The following is a 26,659-nucleotide window of genomic DNA, read 5'->3' as shown; positions in this document are numbered from 1 at the left end:
TTCAACATGCTGCCATAAGTGTGGAGGTGCTGACCATAATGGTAAGGATTGCTTAGCAGTAGATCTAAAATGTCCAAACTGCTGCAAAATTAAATACAAAGAAGAAGTCATTAAACACTCAGCAAGGGACATAAACTGTCCAGTGTACCAAAAGCGCCTAAATGGTATATAAGAATCAAGTTAATTACTCTGAGAATAGTTTTTTACCTTAAAACCGCAAGTTTAAACTAGAACTAAAAAAAATTTTAATTCAGATGAAGCCTTACCATTTGGATGATTATTTGAATATGTAGTTTTGTTTTGCATTTTTGTAACATAGGTATCGCTCAAAACGGAAATATTATCAGTTTGTAAACATTAATTGTAAGGTAGATAGTGAAAATGTAGTATGTTTGACTGTAATTACCAAATTGTATGTTGAAACTTTTAGGTTATTTGTGTCTGGTCCGTCCACTTTGTGTGTTCGTCCAAGTTGTTGTTTTTAGCTGTATCATTCATCCAATCATAATGTTGTCAGTGCTAATTAACAATCCTTTTTATCGCAATATTTATCAGTAATATTTTGTCAATTTACCGTTTTTCGAAAGTCTCACTTTGTTTGCTCGATCGTGCCTCGGATCGACAATAAAAAATACCTTTAAGGAATGTCACCTTTCCGAAGGTTCTGACCGGACCTATCGTGGTCGGTTCGCGTGTTCGATCACACCATTATTCGCTTGGTTTACCGCAAATTCGTTATAACGCACCATCGCCGTGAGTGACTGATATTAATCCACATCACCACGTAATCATCAGCATCAGGGTAGCCTCCACGAATTGGACCAGATTTAACCAAAGGTAAGAGTTTTCTTAAAGGTCGCGCGATACGATACGTCCACTAATCTCTCTCACGAGCCGAGAAAACAAAGTTAACTAACTAATAAGCCAAAGCACAACAGTGTCTGTGTTTCTTCTGACGCTGTTTCATTTTGTTATTTATTTTGTAAATAACCAATATGAAATAAAGGAAAGATTATTATTATTATTAATAAAAATTGTAGTACCTATCACGGACCAGTTTTCTGTATTTCTTTCAGATCTCTAACTTGAGCCCTTTCGTCGTAAAACACGAACAAAAATGAGAAAATTTAAGCTTTTAGCCTGCACTGGTTGTCGAGCAACGGATAAACAGGTCATTGTTGCTGATATGGTTTACGACGAAAGGGCTCAAGTTAGAGATCTGAAAAAAATACAGAAAACTAGTCCGTGATAGGTACTACAACTTTCATTAATACGATTTTTCAATCAAATCTACCGTACAGGCGCAAAAAAAACAAAACCGTTTTTCCATGTTAATCTCCTATGTCCAGGGTGCTCTTGGACACCTGGTTTGCTAAACTATTATTAATGTAGGTTTGGTATTTTTTTAATGTGTTAAATAATTGATATTGATATGTGGGGCCTGTGGTGTGGCTATATAATTTTTAAAAGAATGTTTTTTTAATTTTTAAGTGATTTTATAGAATCGGTTTATGGAGCTCATGAACACATGAGCTTGAGATATGATACCATTTGTTTATTGCTTCATCATTTTCAAATATAGAATCTTAAGTTTACTAGTTAGTATAGTTTTATTTTACAGTAAATTTGTTTTCTTTTTCAATTCTGTACGAAATTTATGTTTATTTTGTCAACGTTTTGGATAATGTTTCATCAAATACTAGGGATTTGACAGGAAGGAGCCTTTCTCTTCCTCTTGCTTTGCAAAAGAAAAAATTATTGGTACAGCTGTACATTTTTGGGCCCTTTTACTCTCTGATCCATTTTTCTCCCACATTTCTGGAGCAAAGTAAACCTATCAAAATTAAAACATTACAATCATTAGATACATTCTTTTGATAACAACATAAATGAAAAAATTGTACCTCACATAAGCGGGAATGATCTGTTGGTTGCCAGTTATCCCGTTTCAGTCGAATGATCCATCTTTACTTCTCAAAAGGTCTCCGGAAAAAACCTTTATTAAAAATCTTATTTTAGCGGAATTACCACAACTTGGCCGGTTTGTTAATGTATTTTAAAAGTACCTCAGTATATTTGCACTAAACTATAGTCACACATTATAAAGTTTCTCTTACCTCTTTCCCTCTTTGTCTCTCCACAACCAAACTACAATTGATTGATTGAATTAAACGCGAATTGACACCGTTTTTTACCTTCAGGGCGAATAAAACGCGAATTATTTTCATCAGCGGTTCGCCGCCATCTTTGAGCTAAAATCAACCCGACCAATCAAAAGTGAGACAACATGTTTTTGTATAAAGTCACTGTAGTACCAACTGCACAGCCACGCCATCTACCAGAACCACTGTGGTTTCTAAAATGGAGTACTTCAAAAGATGGTGAATGCCTATGTTTCCACGAATCACGACAGTTAATATTGTAGATTGTGTTAGCAAATTTGAACTCTGGGTTTTAAATTTACATAGGCGAAAGTAACAGGTGTTCAATAATTGTTATGGTCAGGTCGCCTATGGGTGGCAATTGTCACTAAAACCGTATGTCTTAGATAACGTTGCAAACAATTATTATATGACAGCTGTCAATCCGCCGGTTCACCGCCCTCTGTACAAGAAAGCCTAGAATGTCACTTTTAATGGCGGCGTTAGCGATTTTTTTTTTGTACACAAACCTATGGAGATGCAGTAGAAAATATGTTTTTTTTTATTTTTTCGTGTAGTTGATTAGAAGTTGTGAGTGAAAAATCAAAGAACGCTTCATTCCTGATCCAGATATGTATAGATATGGCTTTTTATATCCAATAAAGTCCAGCCAAAGCAAGTTTGGTTAGAACCCTTTGTCTTGGAAAGTACAACAAACTAATGTAAAAACTGCTCAATCAAAGAAAATTTGGAAATCCTTGAATCTAGGTAAGCAAAACTGGTAAATGGGTTTTATATTATTACCAAGACTTTTCTTTTAAAATGTAAATGTGCCAATGAAACTTCTAAAAGCTGTCCTGTTTCTTCAGAGTAAACCTTTGTTGCTCTCAAAATGCAGGCGGCCTCAAAATGTAACTCACATACCTATGTATGTAAGAGGCAATAAGTTTACTGAATGAGAAAGCATATTGTACTTACCACTGAGTATTGTGTTGGAGTAAAATCATTCCAGTTCAAAGCTTTCAACCACTGTTGGGTTCGAGCAGGGTCTTTTGGAAAGTAAAAGACTGACACTTTTGGGCCTTTCAAATTGCTTTTACAATTTGGCAAACAACAAGTGGACGGCATATTGTAGAGGCAATAGAATTTAAGTTAAAAAACCAACAACAAATTATAGAACAATGAAGGAACAATAACAATAGTGATAACACAATAAAATGAACACAAACTACACTTTCACTAGAACAACAAACATATAAACAACTATATATAATAGCAAACAAAAATTACTTTGGCAAGTAATCCCAAGTCTTGACTTTAAACCTTAAAAATTAATTTAATCATCCAAAAACTCAATTTCCACAATACAAACAAATGCAAACTGTCAAACCCATATTTCGGCCATATTGGAATTTTTGGCATGCACCTTCTTGGCTTTCTTGTACAGAGAGCGGTGGCCGGTTTCATTTCAAACCATATACGAACTTATCAACGGCCCTATGTTCATGCTAGAATGAAAGAACCACAGCCAACTACGTCCATAACAATTATTGATCACCCGTTACCTCAGCATATTGAAATAAGTAAGTAGTACTAAACAAAAAGTTATGATAGCCTGCTGCTTGGGTTGGCGATGTCATCAGAAATAGCAAGTAATAATTTTCCAAAACATAGTTCAAGATAAAGTTGATAACCAACGAAGGCCATGATGTTGTTGGAACGAAAACGTTTTGGAGCAATATTTACTATACTGTTTCGATGCGCAGCTAATAAGATTCGCATAGTGATCATGATGCCAACGTCTCTAATCAGATACGGCAATAGAAGAAGAAGGAAGAAGTGTTAAAAATAGAAATGACTTCAAAAGAGAGAGAAAGTATTCAGATTGGCAGTTTTATTTTAATGAAGCTTCTCCAGCCCTATGGAAGTTAAAACTAAGGGTAGCAACCATTGAGTAAAAAGAACAAATATTAGGAGGTAACAATAACCCCATTTGTCTATTGACCGACGAAGGTCGGAAGTCGCCATATTAGTGCACGACTTTTGGGTGCGCAGTTGAATGAATGTGATTGAGCTGTCGAGGTGAACTAAAAACCCGAAAGTAAAGGGAACATGCATAGGCGGCTTTTAATTTGTGTAAATCAATTTACACAATAATTAATATGACAAAAAAATTTTTATGGATACATTAAACAATATACATTTTGTTGACAACAAAAATTAGTTTTTTTACATCCTTATTCAATTTACTGTGGTATTTGGAATTTATAGCAGTTAGGAAATAAAATAATATTGCGTTTTTGTGACTTGTTATGAATTCATAATAATCTAGATTTTTTTTTAGGAACAATTTGCTCACTGAAAAAGTCGTTGATCATAAAGGAAAGGAATCTTATTACAAATGTTTAACTTGTAAAGAGTGTTTTGATGATCTGCGCGAAGTAAAATTCCACCAACACCAACCAACATGCAAGTATTTCTGCGAGAGGTGTCGTCGACAGCTTGACACTAAACTTGCCATTGTGATCCATGTTATTGAACATAATATGGACGATGAACCGGAACCTGAATACGAATGTCAACAATGTTTTTTGGAATTCTACAATTTGGACCAATATGAGCAGCACCAAAACAGTTGTCAGACAACTAACTTAGACGACCAACAGTATGGGTGTAACGAGTGCGGAAAGTTTTTTTTAGATAAAAGTTCTCTTATAAAGCACATAAAGATACATAACAGTCGAAAACCCTATAAATGCGACACACGCCAAAAACGTGTTGCAAAAAGTCGAGCAAAAAGTAGTAACTCAAATGCCCATATTAAGATTCACACGGATGAAAATCTTTTTAAATGTAAATATTGTGACAAATGTTTTACACAAGCTGTTCATTTAAAAACTCATATTAGGAGTCACACCGGTGAAAAACCTTTTAAATGTAAATACTGTGACAAATGTTTTACATTTTCATGTCACTTGAGGAGTCATCTTAGGATTCACACCGATGAAAAGCCCTTTAAATGTAAATATTGTGACAAATGTTTTACACAAGCTGGCAGTTTAAAAACTCATATTAGGAGTCACACCGGTGAAAAACCTTTTAAATGTAAATATTGTGACAAATGTTTTACACAAGCTGTTAGTTTAAAAACTCATATTAGGAGTCACACCGGTGAAAAACCTTTTAAATGTAAATACTGTGACAAATGTTTTACATTTTCATGTAACTTGAGGAGTCATCTTAGGATTCACACCGGTGAAAAGCCCTTTAAATGTAAATATTGTGACAAATGTTTTACACAAGCTGGCAGTTTAAAAACTCATATTAGGAGTCACACCGGTGAAAAACCTTTTAAATGTAAATATTGTGACAAATGTTTTACACAAGCTGTGACTTTAAAAAGTCATATTAAGAGTCACACCGGTGAAAAACCTTTTAAATGTAAATACTGTGACAAATGTTTTACAGTTTCATGTAACTTGAGTAGTCATCTTAGGATTCACACCGGTGAAAAACCCTTTAAATGTAAATATTGTGACAAATGTTTTTCAGCTAAAGGTAATTTAAGCAACCATATTAAAACCCACACTGGTGAAAAGCCTTTTAAATGTAAATATTGTGACAGATGTTTTATACGAGCTACTCAGTTAAAAACTCATATTAGGATTCACACGGGTGAAAAACCATGGAAATGTAAATATTGTGACAAATGTTTTACGATTAGATATAATTTAAACACCCATATTAAGACACACACTGGTGAAAAGCCTTTTAAATGTAAATAATTAAACAAATGTTTTACACGAGCTGTCAGTTTAAAAACTCATATTAGGAGTCACACCGGTGAAAAACCTTTTAAATGTAAATATTGGGACAAATGCTTTACGATCAGATCTAGTTTAAGGGTCCATAGGACGCACCAGTGAAAAGTCTTTTAAATGATTGTTGAACATGTTTTGCGCGTGCTTTTTATTGAAAAATCCATATTCGAATTTACATACAGAATGCACCTAAAACGCTGAAAAACTGTATGATTGTAAATATTGTGACAAATGTTTTCCAAATACACCTAACCTATTCAAAGCCGCAGTTTCCAAAGTAAGAATAATAGCAATGATGGTAGCCAACCTCCGACATGAAGAAGAAAAAGTAATTTAAGTAAACATATTTTAAATATTTAAGTAAGTCTTTTAAATGTAAAGTGTATGAAAAATCTTTTTCTACAAAAATTTACTTTGATGTTTCATACTTGTGGATAGCCATTTAAATTTAAGGATTTTGGGATGTGTTTTGCATACAGACCATGTTGACCACCACCCACCATGTGACCGGGAGATGAACACCGTCATGCTGTTACTTGACATGGAAAATGCTTTTGATTCAGTATGACACGCTGGATTAATATACAAGCTTTTTTTCAGTTTTAACCTCCCACTTTATATTGAATTTTTAATTAAAAAAAAGAGTAAAGGAGTGCTTTAGACATAACTGTACATTCCAAGTCTGCATCGAAGAAAGTCTTTCCAAGCATTTATATGCAGCTGTATCACAAGGTACCGTCCTGTCCTTTCAACTTTACACTATACATATAGTATACATCAGACATCCCCAAACACTACATGACAAAATCTTTTGTTCCCAACTCTAAATCTATTATTTTTCCAAGATTTCTAGGCCCCGTAGAAGTCCAGGATTATCATAGGGTCATTTGATCTTTAATATCCAACACAAGATTTCCTCCTGCGTTCACCAGGATGTATGATTTTTGCTTCCGATCAGTTCCAGTAAACTTTTTAATCTTTTTATACACAGTAGGGGTAGGTAGATAGGGCTCTGTAGATTTTCTATCTCGATGCATTTCTTCTTTAGCTTCTCCTCCTTAGTTTGGCGGCATCTGTATTTGATGTCCTTCTGTACTTCTTTATATTTCCGTCTGTCTGTATTTTCAGGTTTTCTCTCTCCTCCATAAGCATCAATATTTCATCTAAGCCTTTTGATCTTTTTTGTTTTTCAGGTTTTAGGTGCTTTCTGCAGGGTTCCATAATGGCCATTTTAAGATTCTGCCACATGGTTAACTCTGGGTTGTCGTACTCACTAATTTGATTAAGTTTTTATTCACTGCTTGGTGTACTTCCATTCTCACATTGTTGCTTCGTAATAGGTTGGTGTCAATAGGTTTTTTATGAAACTTGCAGCCTCTTTAGCTTCACCACTATTTCCGCCACAAGAAGGTGGGATTGATGTGAGGAAATGATCCGAGCCCACATCATCCACATGACGGATTTTCACTACACTTCTATTGTTGCAATATTTCACCTTCAGATTTTTGCTCTCACTGTCAATTTTGATTTTTGTTCCAATTGTTATGGTTCGCTGGCTCATTTACTGAGTCGCGATTTTTAAAATCCATATCGGCTATGTTAGAGTTCTGTACTCTCACAAGTCCGTAATCACTGGAACACGAATTGCCGGTGGTTTAATTGAATCAAAACATATTTCTGGCACTTCCACTGCAGATTTCTGTTACTTCGTCAGAGACTATCCGCTAATCTCTTGCTGGGGAAGCAGTGGTAGTTCCAAACGTCTTTATAGAGATTCTGTGATGGTATATTACTTTTAAATTAATTTCTCTAGCTACATAATCTTTAATAAAAGTTGTTTGATTACCATCGTCGTAAATTAATCTTAATTTTGCTTCACTAGAGTCACAATTTCTAATTGTAGCTGTAGCAGTTTGTAAATAACAAGTGTTCACGTTTTCTTCAGTAAAAACGGTAATTTCTTCATTTTTGAGAAGAGTTTCTTTTTCATCTAATCTTCTAGGATCACACAATGAAATCGATTACTGCACACATCATCATCATCACTGTTACAAAAGCATCTCCCATACTGGCCCATCAGCATCCAGTTTCCAGCGAGTTTCCCTATGTCGTCACCCATCGCGCTGGTGGGCGTCCTCTTTTTCTGTATTTTTCCACTTTTGGTCTCCATTCTAATATTTTTTTTATCCATCGACCATCGGTTTCTTTGTTCTGGTTCCCTTTCTTACGTTGCATGACTTGTTTTTTCTAAATGTTGTTCTTGATCATTATTAATGTTTCTGAACCGTATGTTAAAACCGGGAGAACGCATTGGTTAAATACCTTCTTTTTTTTAAACACCTTGGAAGACTGGATCGGAAAGCTGTTCTTAATTTTCCATAAGCTGTCCAGGTTAAACCTATTCTACGCTTTATTTGGTGTGTTTGATCCAATACTTATCTCGTGTCCCAAGTATTTGTATAGGCCTACTTGTTCTATGTTTTGAGGTCTGTTCGCAGACATAATTTCCAACTAGTAATCGGAGAAATAGGTACATCTATTGGCCACAAACCAGAAAACATAATAGTCACGTGAGCATTCAACCAATGAAACTTGACATTTACGGTTTCTGAGTTGGAAACCAGTCTGAACTCCACCAACTCCACCAGAACTGGAAAATGGTTTAGTCGGTTATATGATAAAGGAATCTAAAATCTGAACTGCTTTAAAGTTGATGGCGACTATGTTGAAAAGTGAAAAAATATTATATCTTAGTTTTTAATCTAGTTTGTGTTATAAAATATTTTTTTTTTAGATTGTACAAAATGGTTTTTACTTAAAAAATGATTTTTTTAATTCATGTCAATCCATGTAAACATGGATACATTAAAAAATATATATTTTGTAGACAACATAAATTAGCTTTTCTATATCCTTATTCAATTTACTGTAGTATATGGAATTTGTAGCAGTGATAATAAACAAAATAATATTGCGTGTTTTTGAGTTGATAATTCATAATAATCTAGATTTTTTTTAGGAACAGTTTGCTCACTGAAAAAGTGGTTGGCCATAAAGGAAAGGAATCTTATTACAAATGTTTAACTTGTAAAGAGTGTTTTGATGATCTTCGCGAAGTAAAATTCCACCAACACCAAGAAACATGCAAGTATTTCTGCGAGAGGTGTCGTCGACAACTTGACACTAAACTTGCCATTGTGATCCATGTAATTGAACATAACATGGACGATGAACCGGAACCTGAATGCGAATGTGAACCATGTTTTTTGGAATTATACAACGTGAACGAATCTGAGAATCACCAAAAGAGTTGTTCCAGAGAAATTGTTGCTTCGCAAATTAATTTGAACAGTTCAGACTCAAATTTACGTTCAATACATCACAGTGAATGTGAACAACAAAAACAACATACTGCTGATATTAACGGTCATCTTAAAATCCTTGATTCAGACAATATTCTTGAAATGTTGAAATTTTATTGTAAGTACTGTAATATAGGTTTTAATTCACACTCTGACCTCAACAACCATTTGACAACTAACTCAGACGGCCAACAGTATGGATGCCATGAGTGTGGAAAGTTTTTTTTAGATACAAGTTTTCTTATAAAGCACTTAGAGATACATAACCGTCGAAAACCCTATAAATGCGACACACGGCTAAAATGTATTGCAAAAAGTGAAAAAACCCGTCTTAAATGTAAATACTGTGACAAATGTTTTACACAAGCTGTTAATTTAAAAACCCATATTATGATTCACACCGGTGAAAAACCTTTTAAATGTAAATATTGTGACAAATGTTTTACGACTAAAGGTGCTTTTAGCAACCATATTAAAACCCACACTGGTGAAAAGGCCTTTAAATGTAAATATTGTGACAAATGTTTTCCACAAGCTGTCAGTTTAAAAACTCATATTAGGAGTCACACCGGTGAAAAACCTTTTAAATGTAAATACTGTGACAAATGTTTTACAGTTTCATGTAACTTGAATAGTCATCTTAGGATTCACACCGGTGAAAAGCTCTTTAAATGTAAATATTGTGACAAATGTTTTACACAAGCTATTAATTTAAAAACCCATATTATGGTTCACACCGGTGAAAAACCTTTTAAATGTAAATATTGTGACAAATGTTTTATACAAGCTGTCAGTTTAAAAACTCATATTAGGAGTCACACCGGTGAAAAACCTTTTAAATGTAAATATTGTGACAAATATTTTACACAAGCTTTTAATTTAAAAACCCATATTATGATTCACACCGGTGAAAAACCTTTTAAATGTAAATATTGTGACAAATGTTTTACACAAGCTATTAATTTAAAAACCCATATTATGATTCACACCGGTGAAAAACCTTTTAAATGTAAATATTGTGACAAATGTTTTATACGAGCTACTCATTTAAAATCTCATATTAGGATTCACACCGGTGAAAAGTAATTTAAATGTAAATATGGTGAAAAATATTTTACCATCAGATCTAGTTTATGCGTCCATATCACACGGATGAAAAGTTTTTTTAAATATAAGGATTTTAGGAAGTGATTTGCAGTAGTTTCTCAATAAAATCGACTTATTAATAAGATTTTAACGAAATAATCGAAAATTAATTAAATGGTTTTACAGAGAAGTAGAAGTTTTTTTTTCTCTCAGTAGAGTTGTATGAATACCAAAGGGAAGTAATAACAGACACACAGTAGTCACCACAATATTTTTATTTCAGCCTTCAATTAAGTCCTTCTGAACCAGTTTCGGGCATAGAAATGCCCATCTTCAGGAGCTCAAGTTGCAACTTAGTTCACTAGCTATCTTTTTATAAAGGGTTAAACAGTGAAGCCCATGTTATGATGAAACTGAATTTAAGAAGGTGGTGCTTAAGGGGGTAACAACGCCGATTATGGAGAAAGAAAGGCACTAATACTACATACTAATTGACTATACTTAAAATTTAAATTAAAACACTAAGAGAAAAGCAAAAACATTGTTATTCACTCTGTTATTCACGGAAATCACGGCCCATTGTCATACTGCAGAGACGTCATTAGAGAGATGAAGTGCGAAAGGAAACGTCTACGTAAACGTAAAGTTTGACAGATGCGCATGCGCAGTTTAAATTTCTGCACGTTTGCGTTTATAGGGATACGTAAGCTTGCAGCTTTCTACGGGAACGATTAACGTAACCCCCGGCGCGATTTGACTGTCAGTACTGTCATTTAGATAGGCAATCCGCCGCAATCTATCTATTCTAGTGTTGGTAACATTATAGTATGGAAGTAATGGGTTCTTTTGAAATTATTTTTTAGTGTTCTGTAAGTCTAATTTCTTTATTGCCGATTCATCTTAGTTTACTTTTTTTACTCTTGACTTTCATGATTTATATTATTTACTTTTACATTTTATTTATTTTACGTAACAGCGTTTAGCAGGTTTAGCTCTTGCGGTAACTCACTTAACTAACACACTCGTTACTTCAACTGTCGTTTTACATCAAGCAGAAATTTACGCAAACGTGTAATACTTAACGTTCACGTAAAACCGCCACGTTTACGTTCTTACTCACTTCATCTCTCTATTATTTAGCGTAATATTACCCACGACACTTTTCACGTAGTTGTAACAAAATAATGACGAAAATGTTATGTATACTTTCTTCGTTCTATTATATGAAAGCGTGCTTTCATTCATCGGATGGTCATAAATTTACCATATGTAATTCGTTTTATCCGGAGCTATGGGTAGTTGAATTACTTTAATTATTGAAACAGGAAAACTACAGACATTTAACTACTTTTAATTGATTTTTCAACTACACTTACTGGCGTACAGTAAGAGGCAAAACGGTAAACCCAAAAGTCTACCGATTTGAATGTCACCATCAAAACTGTAACGACGGCCGTACCAACTACAGTGACTCTGTACTCAATTGTCACCAACAGTGGCGACAATTGGGCTTTGGCTGCCATCTTTGGGGTAAAATTTTGCGCGGGAATTTCCCATAAGAATAAGGTAAAATGTCTCTCTCTCTTCCTCTTGCTTTGCAAAAGAAAAAATTATTGGTACAGCTGTACATTTTTGGGCCCTTTTACTCTCTGATCCATTTTTCTCCCACATTTCTGGAGCAAAGTAAACCTATCAAAATTAAAACATTACAATCATTAGATACATTCTTTTGATAACAACATAAATGAAAAAATTGTACCTCACATAAGCGGGAATGATCTGTTGGTTGCCAGTTATCCCGTTTCAGTTGAATGATCCATCTTTCCTTCTCAAAACGTCTCCTGAAAAGACCTTTATTAAAAATCTTATTTTGGCGGAATTACCACAGCTTGGCCGGTTTGTTAATGTATTTTAAAAGTACCAGTATATTTGCACTAACCTATAGTCACACATTATAAAGTTTCTCTTACCTCTTTTCCCTCTCTGTTGCTCCACAACCAAACTACAATTGATTGATTGAATTAAATGCGAATTGACACCGTTTTTTACTTTCAGGGCGAATAAAACAAAATAGAATTTATTTTTATCAGCATCATCATCATCATCATCATTTATTTACAGATTTCAGTATGTACAATGTTAAACCTTAAGACTAATATTTACAAGCATATATAAACTAAGTTATATACACTATATAATGTGGGCGAATTACACTAATACGCCCGCAAGGCGTATACATAAGTAGCCGCAATAAAAACTGTGATTTCTCACAGTTACCGATCTTATGGTACCTACTGATCTTATAGTCAAAAGATTTTTACTTTTAACAGAGGTCAGTCTCTACGTCTCCTGGATAGATTCTTTATACGTGATTTTAAAGTTTTTAAAAATGCCCAATGGCATAGGCGAGATGAAATTCTTTTTGAGGCTGGATTTGAATGAGCTTTGCGACAGTAAGCATAATCGGGAAAAATTGACCCAAAAACCCGATTTTAAGTATGAGAACCCAAAAACAAGTGGGCAAGATTTAAGAAAAAAAACCATTCGAGAGAAACACACATTTCGACTTGTGTCCCCCACGGCTCCTCCGGGCTCCAGTCCTTTCCACCATTCCGGTTTTAAGGTCCGGCGGTGGGTCCCTGGGGTGATAGCAGCTGTAGGCTGTAGTAGTATCATTAGAGAAAAAAAAAATTAATATTAGTTTGTTAAGAAAACGGTGACAACGATTGCGGGAAAGAGAAAAAAAAAGATGCTTAGAGAGGTTTTTGGGTCCTATCACGTCAATATGAGTTTGTCTGTGTAAGTGTTCGATTCGTGTTCCTGGTGGAGCTGACGGAACACTTCTAAGAATGGAGTTTTGAAAGACTTGAAATCTTCTTCTCTGCTTGTTTGATATTATATTCCATACTGCAGCACCATATGTTAGTATGGGACGAATTGTAGTTGTATATAGAAGTAGTTTCTATTTGAATGCTTAGAGATGAGTAAGATTTGATCAATGGATATAACATCTGTTTTGAAATGAAAGCTCGCTTCAGTACGTGGTCTATGTGTTTATGAAAGAAAAGAATCTGGTCAAGTATTATGCCAAGGTATTTAACCCAAGGCGATTGATTTATCGGTATGTTGCTAATCATTATTGGATTTAAAATTTTTATCAGCGGTTCGCCGCCATCTTTGATCTAAAATCAACCCGACCAATCAAAAGTGAGACAACATGTTTTTGTATAAAGTCACTGTAGTATCAACTGCACAGCCACGCCATCTACCAGAACCACTGTGGTTTCTAAAATAGAGTAAACTATACTTCAAAAGATGGTGAATGCCTATGTTTCCACGAATTACGACAGTTATTATTGTAGATTGTGTTAGCAAATTTGAACGCAAATTATAACCCGTTTGTGCATTAAGCGAGGGGGACGGAAGTCCACCATCTTTAATTGCGCATTCGCCTACTGCGCAGTTGAATTGACGCAGTCATTGAAAGTTTAGAGTTTCAAACCCGCAAAAATTTGTTGTTTGTATTTGTTGTAGTATAGTGTTAGTTTGTTTTGTTTGTTTGTGGTTCTTTAACAGTTGAGTTTTGCAAATTTAAATTAAGTTGTACAATGGACAAGATTAAATTTAGATCTGATAGTGCCAACCGGAAGTTGACGGCCGCCATATTACTCCCCCCCGTCCCCCTTGTTTCTGTCACCCACTTTGTTTGCTATTGCTCCTTCCTGCTATGTTTACATTTTTTTTATTCATTGGGCGAAAGTAACGGGTGTTCAATAATTGTTATGGTCAGGTCGCCTATGGATGGCAATTGTCACAAAAACCGTATGTCTTAGATAAGGTTGCAAACAATTATTACATGACAGCTGTCAATCCGCCGGTTTGTTTGATTTCAAACCATACACGAACTTATCAACAGCCGTATGTTCATACTACAACGAGAGAACCACAGCCAGGTGGAGTTTTGAGCAACATTTACTATACTGTTTCGATGCGCAGCTAATAAGATTCGCATAGTGATCATGATAGCCAACGTCTCTAATCAGATACGGCAATAGAAGAAGAAGGAAGAAGTGTTAAAAATAGAAATGACTTCAAAAGAGAGAGAAAGTATTCAGATTGGCAGTTTTATTTTAATGAAGCTTCTCCAGCCCTATGGAAGTTAAAACTAAAGGTAGTAACCATTGAGTAAAAAGAACAAATATTAGGAGGTAACAATAACCCCATTTGTCTATTGATGAGCGACGAGGGTCGGAAGTCGCCATATTAGTACACCACTTTTGGGTGCGCAGTTGAATGAATGTGATTGAGCTGTCGAGGTAAACTAAAAACCCGAAAGTAAAGGGAACATGCATAGGCGGCTTTTAATTTGTGTAAATCAATTTAACAATAATTAATATGACAAAAAAAATTTGATGGATACATTAAAAAATATACATTTTGTAGACAACAAAAATTAGTTTTTTTACATCCTTATTCAATTTACTGTGGTATTTGGAATTTATAGCAGTTAGGAAATAAAATAATATTTTGTGACTTGTTATGAATTCATAATAATCTAGATTTTTTTTAGGAACAATTTGCTCACTGAAAAAGTCGTTGATCATAAAGGAAAGGAATCTTATTACAAATGTTTAACTTGTAAAGAGTGTTTTGATGATATGCGCGAAGTAAAATTCCACCAACACCAACCAACATGCAAGTATTTCTGCGAGAGGTGTCGTCGACAGCTTGACACTAAACTTGCCATTGTGATCCATGTTATTGAGCATAATATGGACGATGAACCGGAACCTGAATATGAATGTCAACAATGTTTTTTGGAATTCTACAATTTGGACGAATATGAGCGGCACCAAAACAGTTGTCTTAGAGAAACTGTTGCTTCGCAAACTAGTTTGAACAGTACAGATTCAAATTTACGTTCAATTCATCACAGTGAAAGTGAACAACAAAATCAACATACTGCTGAAATTAACGGTCATCTTAAAATTCTTGATTCAAATAATATTCCTGAAAAAACAAAATATTATTGCAAGTACTGTACCATAGGTTTTCATTCACAGTCTAACCTGAACAACCATTTGACATTTAACTTAGACGACCAACAGTATGGCTGTAACGAGTGCGGAAAGTTTTTTTTAGATAAAAGTTCTCTTATAAAGCACATAAAGATACATAACAGTCGAAAACCTTATAAACGCGATACACGCCAAAAACGTGTTGCAAAAAGTAGTAACTCAAATGCCCATATTAAGATTCACACTGGTGAAAAACCTTTTAAATGTATATACTGTGACAAATGTTTTACACTAGCTGCTAATTTAAAAACTCATATAAGGTGTCACACCGGTGAAAAACCTTTTAAATGTAAATATTGTGACAAATGTTTTACACAAGCTCCTAATTTAAAAACTCATATTAGGTGTCACACCGGTGAAAAACCTTTTAAATGCAAATACTGTGACAAATGTTTTACAGTTTCATGTAACTTGAATAGACATCTTAGGTTTCACACCGGTGAAAAGCCCTTTAAATGTAAATATTGTGATAAATGTTTTACAGAAGCTGTCATTTTAAAAACTCATATTAGGAGTCACACCGGCGAAAAACTTTTTAAATGTAAATATTGTGACAAATGTTTTACACAAGCTGCTAATTTAACAACTCATATTAGGTGTCACACCGGTGAAAAACCTTTTAAATGTAAATATTGTGACAAATGTTTTACACAAGCTGCTAATTTAAAAACTCATATTAGGTGTCACACCGGTGAAAAACCTTTTAAATGTAAATATTGTGACAAATGTTTTATGAAGAAATATAATTTAAGTAGACATATTAGGAGTCACACTGGTGAAAAGCCTTTTAAAAGTAAATAATTAAACAAATGTATTACACGAGCTGTCAGTTTAAAAACTCATATTAGGAGTCACACCGCTGAAAAACCTTTTAAATGTAAATATTGTGACAAATGTTTTACATAAGCTGCTAATTTAAAAACTCATATTAGGTGTCACACCGGTGAAAAACCTTTTAAATGTAAATATTGTGACAAATGTTTTATGAAGAAATATAATTTAAGTAGACATATTAGGAGTCACACTGGTGAAAAGCCTTTTAAAAGTAAATAATTAAACAAATGTATTACACGAGCTGTCAGTTTAAAAACTCATATTAGGAGTCACACCGCTGAAAAACCTTTTAAATGTAAATATTGTGACAAATGTTTTACACAAGCTGTTAATTTAAAAACCCATATTATGATTCACACCGGTGAAAAACCTTTTAAATGTAAATATTGTGACAAATGTTTTATACGAGCTAGTCATTTAAAATCTCATATTAGGATTCACACCGGTGAAAAGTAATTTAAATGTTAATATTGTGAAAAATATTTTACCATCAGATCTAGTTTATACGCCCATATCACACGAATGAAAAGTTTTTTTAAATATAAGGATTTTAGGAAGTGATTTGCAGTAGTTCCTCAATAAAATCGACTTATTAATAAGATTTTAACTAAATAATCGAAAATTAATTAAATGGTTTTAAAGAGAAGTAGAAGTCTCTTTTCTCTCAGTAGAGTTGTATGAATACCAAAGGGAAGTAATAACAGACACACAGTAGTCACCACAATATTTTTATTTCAGCCTTCAATTAAGTCCTTCTCAACCAGTTTCGGGCATAGAAATGCCCATCTTCAGGAGCTCAAATTGCAACTTAGTTCACTAGCTATCTTTTTATAAAGGGTTAAACAGTGAAGCCCATGTTATGATGAAACTGAATTTAAGAAGGTGGTGCTTAAGGGGGTAACAACGCCGATTATGGAGAACGAAAGGCACTAATACTACATTCTATATGACTATACTTAATATTTAAATTAAAACACTAAGAGAAAAGCCCCTACCAATTTATCCTTTACAAAAAATTGTTATTCACGGAAATCACGGCTCATTGTCATACTGCAGAGACGTCATTAGACAGATGAAGTGCGAAAGAAAACGTCTACGTAAACGTAAAGTTTGACAGATGCGCATGAGCAGTTAAAATTTCTGCACGTTTGCGTTTACACGTATCCCTACGTAAGCTTGCGGCTTTCTACGGGATCGGTTAACGTAACCCCCGGCGCGATTTGACTGTCAGTACTGTCATTTAGATAGGCAATCCGCGGCAATCTATCTATTCTAGTGTTGGTAACATTTTAGTATTAAATGAATAAAAAAAATGTAAACATAGCAGGAAGGAGCAATAGCAAACAAAGTGGGTGACAGAAACAAGGGGGAGGGGGGGAGTAATATGGCGGCCGTCAACTTCCGGTTGGCACTATCAGATCTAAATTTAATCTTGTCCATTGTACAACTTAATTTAAATTTGCAAAACTCAACTGTTAAAGAACCACAAACAAACAAAACAAACTAACACTATACTACAACAAATACAAACAACAAATTTTTGCGGGTTACTCCAAACTTTCAATGACTGCGTCAATTCAACTGCGCAGTGGGCGAATGCGCAATCAAAGATGGTGGACTTCCGTGCCCCTTGCTTAATGCACAAACGGGTTTGTATTATTGTTACCTCCTGATACTTGTTCTTTTAACTCGTTGGTATGGAAGTAATGGGTTCTTTTGAAATTATTTTTTAGTGTTCTGTAAGTCTAATTTCTTTATTGCCGATTCATCTTAGTTTACTTTTTTTACTCTTGACTTTCATGATTTATATTATTCACTTAACTAACACACTCGTTACTTCAACTGTCGTTTTACATCAAGCAGAAATTTACGCAAACGTGTAATACTTAACGTTCACGTAAAACCGCCACGTTTACGTTCTTACTCACTTCATCTCTCTATTATTTAACAAAAATGAGAAAATTTAAACTTTTAGCCTGCACTGTAAAAGCGGTTGTCGAGCAACGGATAAACAGGTCATTGTTGCTGATATGGTTTACGACGAAAGGGCTCAAGTTAGAGATCTGAAAAAAATACAGAAAACTAGTCCGTGATAGGTACTACAACTTTCATTAATACGATTTTTCAATCAAATCTACCGTACAGGCGCAAAAAAAACAAAACCGTTTTTCCATGTTAATCTCCTATGTCCAGGGTGCTCTTGGACACCTGGTTTGCTAAACTATTATTAATGTAGGTTTGGTATTTTTTTAATGTGTTAAATAATTGATATTGATATGTGGGGCCTGTGGTGTGGCTATATAATTTTTAAAAGAATGTTTTTTTAATTTTTAAGTGATTTTATAGAATCGGTTTATGGAGCTCATGAACACATGAGCTTGAGATATGATACCATTTGTTTATTGCTTCATCATTTTCAAATATAGAATCTTAAGTTTACTAGTTAGTATAGTTTTATTTTACAGTAAATTTGTTTTCTTTTTCAATTCTGTACGAAATTTATGTTTATTTTGTCAACGTTTTGGATAATGTTTCATCAAATACTAGGGATTTGACAGGAAGGAGCCTTTCTCTTCCTCTTGCTTTGCAAAAGAAAAAATTATTGGTACAGCTGTACATTTTTGGGCCCTTTTACTCTCTGATCCATTTCTGGAGCAAAGTAAACCTATCAAAATTAAAACATTACAATCATTAGATACATTCTTTTGATAACAACATAAATGAAAAAATTGTACCTCACATAAGCGGGAATGATCTGTTGGTTGCCAGTTATCCCGTTTCAGTCGAATGATCCATCTTTCCTTCTCAAAAGGTCTCCGGAAAAAACCTTTATTAAAAATCTTATTTTAGCGGAATTACCACAACTTGGCCGGTTTGTTAATGTATTTTAAAAGTACCTCAGTATATTTGCACTAAACTATAGTCACACATTATAAAGTTTCTCTTACCTCTTTCCCTCTTTGTCTCTCCACAACCAAACTACAATTGATTGATTGAATTAAACGCGAATTATTTTCATCAGCGGTTCGCCGCCATCTTTGAGCTAAAATCAACCCGACCAATCAAAAGTGAGACAACATGTTTTTGTATAAAGTCACTGTAGTACCAACTGCACAGCCACGCCATCTACCAGAACCACTGTGGTTTCTAAAATGGAGTACTTCAAAAGATGGTGAATGCCTATGTTTCCACGAATCACGACAGTTAATATTGTAGATTGTGTTAGCAAATTTGAACTCTGGGTTTTAAATTTACATAGGCGAAAGTAACAGGTGTTCAATAATTGTTATGGTCAAGTCGCCTATGGGTGGCAATTGTCACTAAAACCGTATGTCTTAGATAACGTTGCAAACAATTATTATATGACAGCTGTCAATCCGCCGGTTCTCCGCCCTCTGTACAAGAAAGCCTAGAATGTCACTTTTAATGGCGGCGTTAGCGATTTTTTTTTTGTACACAAACCTATGGAGATGCAGTAGAAAATATGTTTTTTTTTATTTTTTCGTGTAGTTGATTAGAAGTTGTGAGTGAAAAATCAAAGAACGCTTCATTCCTGATCCAGATATGTATAGATATGGCTTTCTATATCCAATAAAGTCCAGCCAAAGCAAGTTTGGTTAGAACCCTTTGTCTTGGAAAGTACAACAAACTAATGTAAAAACTGCTCAATCAAAGAAAATTTGGAAATCCTTGAATCTAGGTAAGCAAAACTGGTAAATGGGTTTTATATTATTACCAAGACCTTTCTTTTAAAATGTAAATGTGCCAATGAAACTTCTAAAAGCTGTCCTGTTTCTTCAGAGTAAACCTTTGTTGCTCTCAAAATGCAGGCGGCCTCAAAATGTAACTCACATACCTATGTATGTAAGAGGCAATAAGTTTACTGAATGAGAAAGCATATTGTACTTACCACTGAGTATTGTGTTGGAGTAAAATCATTCCAGTTCAAAGCTTTCAACCACTGCTGGGTTCGAGCAGGGTCTTTTGGAAAGTAAAAGACTGACACTTTTGGGCCTTTCAAATTGCTTTTACAATTTGGCAAACAACAAGTGGACGGCATATTGTAGAGGCAATAGAATTTAAGTTAAAAAACCAACAACAAATTATAGAACAATGAAGGAACAATAACAATAGTGATAACACAATAAAATGAACACAAACTACACTTTCACTAGAACAACAAACATATAAACAATTATATATAATAGCAAACAAAAGTTACTTTGGCAAGTAATCCCAAGTCTTGACTTTAAACCTTAAAAATTAATTTAATCATCCAAAAACTCAATTTCCACAATACAAACAAATGCAAACTGTCAAACCCATATTTCGGCCATATTGGAATTTTTGGCATGCACCTTCTTGGCTTTCTTGTACAGAGAGCGGTGGCCGGTTTCATTTCAAACCATATACGAACTTATCAACGGCCCTATGTTCATGCTAGAATGAAAGAACCACAGCCAACTACGTCCATAACAATTATTGATCACCCGTTACCTCAGCATATTGAAATAAGTAAGTAGTACTAAACAAAAAGTTATGATAGCCTGCTGCTTGGGTTGGCGATGTCATCAGAAATAGCAAGTAATAATTTTCCAAAACATAGTTCAAGATAAAGTTGATAACCAACGAAGGCCATGATATTGTTAGAACGAAAACGTTTTGGAGCAATATTTACTATACTGTTTCGATGCGCAGCTAATAAGATTCGCATAGTGATCATGATAGCCAACGTCTCTAATCAGATACGGCAATAGAAGAAGAAGGAAGAAGTGTTAAAAATAGAAATGACTTCAAAAGAGAGAGAAAGTATTCAGATTGGCAGTTTTATTTTAATGAAGCTTCTCCAGCCCTATGGAAGTTAAAACTAAGGGTAGCAACCATTGAGTAAAAAGAACAAATATTAGGAGGTAACAATAACCCCATTTGTCTATTGACCGACGAAGGTCGGAAGTCGCCATATTAGTGCACGACTTTTGGGTGCGCAGTTGAATGAATGTGATTGAGCTGTCGAGGTGAACTAAAAACCCGAAAGTAAAGGGAACATGCATAGGCGGCTTTTAATTTGTGTAAATCAATTTACACAATAATTAATATGACAAAAAAAATTTTATGGATACATTAAAAAATATACATTTTGTTGACAACAAAAATTAGTTTTTTTACATCCTTATTCAATTTACTGTGGTATTTGGAATTTATAGCAGTTAGGAAATAAAATAATATTGCGTTTTTGTGACTTGTTATGAATTCATAATAATCTAGATTTTTATTTTTTAGGAACAATTTGCTCACTGAAAAAGTCGTTGATCATAAAGGAAAGGAATCTTATTACAAATGTTTAACTTGTAAAGAGTGTTTTGATGATCTGCGCGAAGTAAAATTCCACCAACACCAACCAACATGCAAGTATTTCTGCGAGAGGTGTCGTCGACAGCTTGACACTAAACTTGCCATTGTGATCCATGTTATTGAACATAATATGGACGATGAACCGGAACCTGAATACGAATGTCAACAATGTTTTTTGGAATTCTACAATTTGGACCAATATGAGCAGCACCAAAACAGTTGTCAGACAACTAACTTAGACGACCAACAGTATGGGTGTAACGAGTGCGGAAAGTTTTTTTTAGATAAAAGTTCTCTTATAAAGCACATAAAGATACATAACAGTCGAAAACCCTATAAATGCGACACACGCCAAAAACGTGTTGCAAAAAGTAGTAACTCAAATGCCCATATTAAGATTCACACAGATGAAAATCTTTTTAAATGTAAATATTGTGACAAATGTTTTACACAAGCTGTTCATTTAAAAACTCATATTAGGAGTCACACCGGTGAAAAACCTTTTAAATGTAAATACTGTGACAAATGTTTTACATTTTCATGTAACTTGAGGAGTCATCTTAGGATTCACACCGGTGAAAAGCCCTTTAAATGTAAATATTGTGACAAATGTTTTACACAAGCTGGCAGTTTAAAAACTCATATTAGGAGTCACACCGGTGAAAAACCTTTTAAATGTAAACATTGTGACAAATGTTTTACACAAGCTGTCAGTTTAAAAACTCATATTAGGAGTCACACCGGTGAAAAACCTTTTAAATGTAAATATTGTGACAAATGTTTTACACAAGCTGTCACTTTAAAAACTCATATTAAGAGTCACACCGGTGAAAAACCTTTTAAATGTAAATACTGTGACAAATGTTTTACAGTTTCATGTAACTTGAGTAGTCATCTTAGGATTCACACCGGTGAAAAACCCTTTAAATGTAAATATTGTGACAAATGTTTTTCAGCTAAAGGTAATTTAAGCAACCATATTAAAACCCACACTGGTGAAAAGCCTTTTAAATGTAAATATTGTGACAGATGTTTTATACGAGCTACTCAGTTAAAAACTCATATTAGGATTCACACGGGTGAAAAACCATGGAAATGTAAATATTGTGACAAATGTTTTACGATTAGATATAATTTAAACACCCATATTAAGACACACACTGGTGAAAAGCCTTTTAAATGTAAATAATTAAACAAATGTTTTACACGAGCTGTCAGTTTAAAAACTCATATTAGGAGTCACACCGGTGAAAAACCTTTTAAATGTAAATATTGGGACAAATGCTTTACGATCAGATCTAGTTTAAGGGTCCATAGGACGCACCAGTGAAAAGTCTTTTAAATGATTGTTGAACATGTTTTGCGCGTGCTTTTTATTGAAAAATCCATATTCGAATTTACATACAGAATGCACCTAAAACGCTGAAAAACTGTATGATTGTAAATATTGTGACAAATGTTTTCCAAATACACCTAACCTATTCAAAGCCGCAGTTTCCAAAGTAAGAATAATAGCAATGATGGTAGCCAACCTCCGACATGAAGAAGAAAAAGTAATTTAAGTAAACATATTTTAAATATTTAAGTAAGTCTTTTAAATGTAAAGTGTATGAAAAATCTTTTTCTACAAAAATTTACTTTGATGTTTCATACTTGTTTATAGCCATTTAAATTTAAGGATTTTGGGATGTGTTTTGCATACAGACCATGTTGACCACCACCCACCATGTGACCGGGAGATGAACACCGTCATGCTGTTACTTGACATGGAAAATGCTTTTGATTCAGTATGACACGCTGGATTAATATACAAGCTTTTTTTCAGTTTTAACCTCCCACTTTATATTGAATTTTTAATTAAAAAAAAGAGTAAAGGAGTGCTTTAGACATAACTGTACATTCCAAGTCTGCATCGAAGAAAGTCTTTCCAAGCATTTATATGCAGCTGTATCACAAGGTACCGTCCTGTCCTTTCAACTTTACACTATACATACAGGGTGTCCCACGACGAAAGACCTCGATTGATATTGGAAAAAGTATAAATAGGAGAGTTTTGAAAATTTGGTAGGATACTGATGTGGGCATGCCCAATCCAACTAAAATATTTTCAAGATGGTTGCACTTCCGCTTATACCGGAAGTCGATCACAACTTTCTTATTTTAAATAGAACACCCTATATATTATTACATATTTGGATTCCTCACAAAATTCTGACCAACTTTTGTATAGAATGCCCTATGCCTATCTCTAGCCGTTTTCGAAATATTTGATGTTTTTCCAAAAAAGTGACAGTTGCAACGCTCAACATATTTTTGTACTATGTTAAAACCGTATTTCATTTTGCAAGGAAACTTTGGGTTATTGTAAATAAAGGATCGTTTTATTAAACTGAGGGTGCGTAACGACTCATTTGTATACAGGGTCGTCAAAAAAAAATCATAAACTTGTCACTAAAAAAAATGAAAAATCTCAAGTTTTTTAAATGGAAACCCCCATTTTTTATGACGGAGTCATTTTGAGCATTAAAAATTACTATAAGTTTCAATTCACTTGCCTATACCTAAATCCAACCCATTTCGTTTTATTTGAGAATAAACATTTTTTTATTAGGCTGCATGCTCGGCTGCATGGTTGGAATTAGCTGGTACTCTAGTTGGCCATGCTTTTGACACACGGTGATATTGGAGACCTGCAGGGCATGTTAATAACACTAGTTTTGAGTGTTTTGACAACTGCAAATATGCCGTCGCGGTTACGTTATTCAAACCAAGATTACTTAAATCTGTTTATTATTTACGGAGAATGTGATAAAGTTGTGAGTAGAACATGTGAGGTATTTGCCGCTCGTTATCCAGAAAAACCAAAGCCGTCACGAAAAGCTGTCAAGCAAATAATTGAAAATTTTAAGAATACGGGATCTGTGAAGATAAAAGCTATTAAAACAAAACCAATCCTTAATAATACAAATGTAGAAATTGCAATTTCTAACCAACTTTTGTGTACAATGCCCTATTCCTATCTCTAGCCGTTTTCGAAATATTTGATGTTTTTCCAAAAAAGTGACAGTTGCAACGCTCAACATAACATGCTTTGCAGTTCTCCAATATCACCGTGTGTCAAAAGCATGGCTAACTAGAGTACCAGCTAATCCCAACCATGCAGCCTAATAAAAAAATGTTTATTCTCAAATAAAACGAAATGGGTTGGATTTAGGTATAGGCAAGTAAATTGAAACTTACAGTAATTTTTAATGCTCAAAATGATTCCGTCATAAAAAATGTAGGTTTCTATTTAAAAAACTGGAGATTTTTCATTTTTTTTAGTGGCAACTTTATGATTTTTTTTTGACGACCCTGTATACAAATGAGTCATTACGCACCCTCAGTTTAATAAAACGAACCTTTATTTACAATAACCCAAAGTTTCATTGCAAAATGAAATACGGTTTTAACATAGTACAAAAATATGTTGAGCGTTGCAACTGTCACTTTTTTGGAAAAACATCAAATATTTCGAAAACGGCTAGAGATAGGCATAGGGCATTCTATACAAAAGTTGGTCAGAATTTTGTGAGGAATCCAAATATGTAATAATATAAAGGGTGTTCTATTTAAAATAAGAAAGTTGTGATCGACTTCCGGTATAAGCGGAAGTGCAACCATCTTGAAAATATTTTAGTTGGATTGGGCATGCCCACATCAGTATCCTACCAAATTTTCAAAACTCTCCTATTTATACTTTTTCCCATATCAATCGAGGTCTTTCGTCGTGGGACACCCTGTATAGTATACATCAGACATCCCCAAACACTACATGACAAAATCTTTTGTTCCCAACTCTAAATCTATTATTTTTCCAAGATTTCTAGGCCCCGTAGAAGTCCAGGATTATCATAGGGTCATTTGATCTTTAATATCCAACACAAGATTTCCTCCTGCGTTCACCAGGATGTATGATTTTTGCTTCCGATCAGTTCCAGTAAACTTTTTAATCTTTTTATACACAGTAGGGGTAGGTAGATAGGGCTCTGTAGATTTTCTATCTCGATGCATTTCTCCTTTAGCTTCTCCTCCTTAGTTTGGCGGCATCTGTATTTGATGTCCTTCTGTACTTCTTTATATTTCCGTCTGTCTGTATTTTCAGGTTTTCTCTCTCCTCCATAAGCATCAATATTTCATCTAAGCCTTTTGATCTTTTTTGTTTTTCAGGTTTTAGGTGCTTTCTGCAGGGTTCTATAATGGCCATTTTAAGATTCTGCCACATGGTTAACTCTGGGTTGTCGTACTCACTAATTTGATTAAGTTTTTATTCACTGCTTGGTGTACTTCCATTCTCACATTGTTGCTTCGTAATAGGTTGGTGTCAATAGGTTTTTTATGAAACTTGCAGCCTCTTTAGCTTCACCACTATTTCCGCCACAAGAAGGTGGGATTGTGGCGGAAATAGTGTGTGAGGAAATGATCCGAGCCCACATCATCCACATGACGGATTTTCACTACACTTCTATTGTTGCAATATTTCACCTTCAGATTTTTGCTCTCACTGTCAATTTTGATTTTTGTTCCAATTGTTATGGTTCGCTGGCTCATTTACTGAGTCGCGATTTTTAAAATCCATATCGGCTATGTTAGAGTTCTGTACTCTCACAAGTCCGTAATCACTGGAACACGAATTGCCGGTGGTTTAATTGAATCAAAACATATTTCTGGCACTTCCACTGCAGATTTCTGTTACTTCGTCAGAGACTATCCGTTTTATTTTCAAAGTCACTTGCCTATAATCTCTTGCTGGGGAAGCAGTGGTAGTTCCAAACGTCTTTATAGAGATTCTGTGATGGTATATTACTTTTAAATTAATTTCTCTAGCTACATAATCTTTAATAAAAGTTGTTTGATTACCATCGTCATAAATTAATCTTAATTTTGCTTCACTAGAGTCACAATTTCTAATTGTAGCTGTAGCAGTTTGTAAATAACAAGTGTTC

General features: G+C 34.3%; 4 protein-coding genes and 1 long non-coding RNA gene across 5 annotated transcripts; all 5 read left to right on the top strand.

Annotated features, from left to right (window-relative positions):
- Positions 1-1,364: 1,364 nt before the first annotated feature.
- Positions 1,365-4,361, top strand: LOC145727166 (uncharacterized). Its single transcript, XR_014177792.1, has 2 exons — positions 1,365-2,909; positions 3,011-4,361. It is a non-coding gene; the product is annotated as an uncharacterized LOC145727166 (long non-coding RNA).
- Positions 4,362-4,472: 111 nt separating this feature from the next.
- Positions 4,473-7,438, top strand: LOC145727153 (uncharacterized). The gene has a single exon (XM_081976630.1). It carries the CDS (start codon positions 4,688-4,690, stop codon positions 5,924-5,926), a length of 1,239 nt encoding a protein of 412 aa, XP_081832756.1. The 5' UTR covers positions 4,473-4,687; the 3' UTR covers positions 5,927-7,438.
- Positions 7,439-8,985: 1,547 nt separating this feature from the next.
- Positions 8,986-10,600, top strand: LOC145726081 (uncharacterized). The gene has a single exon (XM_081975022.1). The coding sequence runs from the start codon at positions 9,184-9,186 to the stop codon at positions 10,408-10,410; it is 1,227 nt and encodes a 408-aa protein (XP_081831148.1). The 5' UTR covers positions 8,986-9,183; the 3' UTR covers positions 10,411-10,600.
- Positions 10,601-14,986: 4,386 nt separating this feature from the next.
- Positions 14,987-18,761, top strand: LOC145727155 (uncharacterized). Its single transcript, XM_081976633.1, has one exon. The coding sequence runs from the start codon at positions 15,069-15,071 to the stop codon at positions 16,287-16,289; it is 1,221 nt and encodes a 406-aa protein (XP_081832759.1). The 5' UTR covers positions 14,987-15,068; the 3' UTR covers positions 16,290-18,761.
- Positions 18,762-21,608: 2,847 nt separating this feature from the next.
- Positions 21,609-23,083, top strand: LOC145726607 (uncharacterized). Its single transcript, XM_081975771.1, has one exon. It carries the CDS (start codon positions 21,805-21,807, stop codon positions 22,861-22,863), a length of 1,059 nt encoding a protein of 352 aa, XP_081831897.1. The 5' UTR covers positions 21,609-21,804; the 3' UTR covers positions 22,864-23,083.
- The last annotated feature ends 3,576 nt before the right edge of the window (positions 23,084-26,659 follow it).

The sequence above is a fragment of the Ips typographus genome, linkage group LG3 (assembly GCF_016097725.1).
Source record: "Ips typographus isolate SLU linkage group LG3, UJ_Ityp_2.0, whole genome shotgun sequence".
NCBI classification, from domain to species: Eukaryota; Metazoa; Arthropoda; class Insecta; order Coleoptera; family Curculionidae; genus Ips; species Ips typographus.
Note: the sequence above shows the minus strand (reverse complement) of the source record. Positions and strands in the feature narration are given on the sequence as shown.

Coding starts and splice junctions, on each gene's coding strand:
- LOC145726081 (XM_081975022.1), top strand. CDS start 9,184: ATGGACGATGAACCGGAACCTGAATGCGAATGTGAACCATGTTTTTTG.
- LOC145727153 (XM_081976630.1), top strand. CDS start 4,688: ATGGACGATGAACCGGAACCTGAATACGAATGTCAACAATGTTTTTTG.
- LOC145726607 (XM_081975771.1), top strand. CDS start 21,805: ATGGACGATGAACCGGAACCTGAATACGAATGTCAACAATGTTTTTTG.
- LOC145727155 (XM_081976633.1), top strand. CDS start 15,069: ATGCGCGAAGTAAAATTCCACCAACACCAACCAACATGCAAGTATTTC.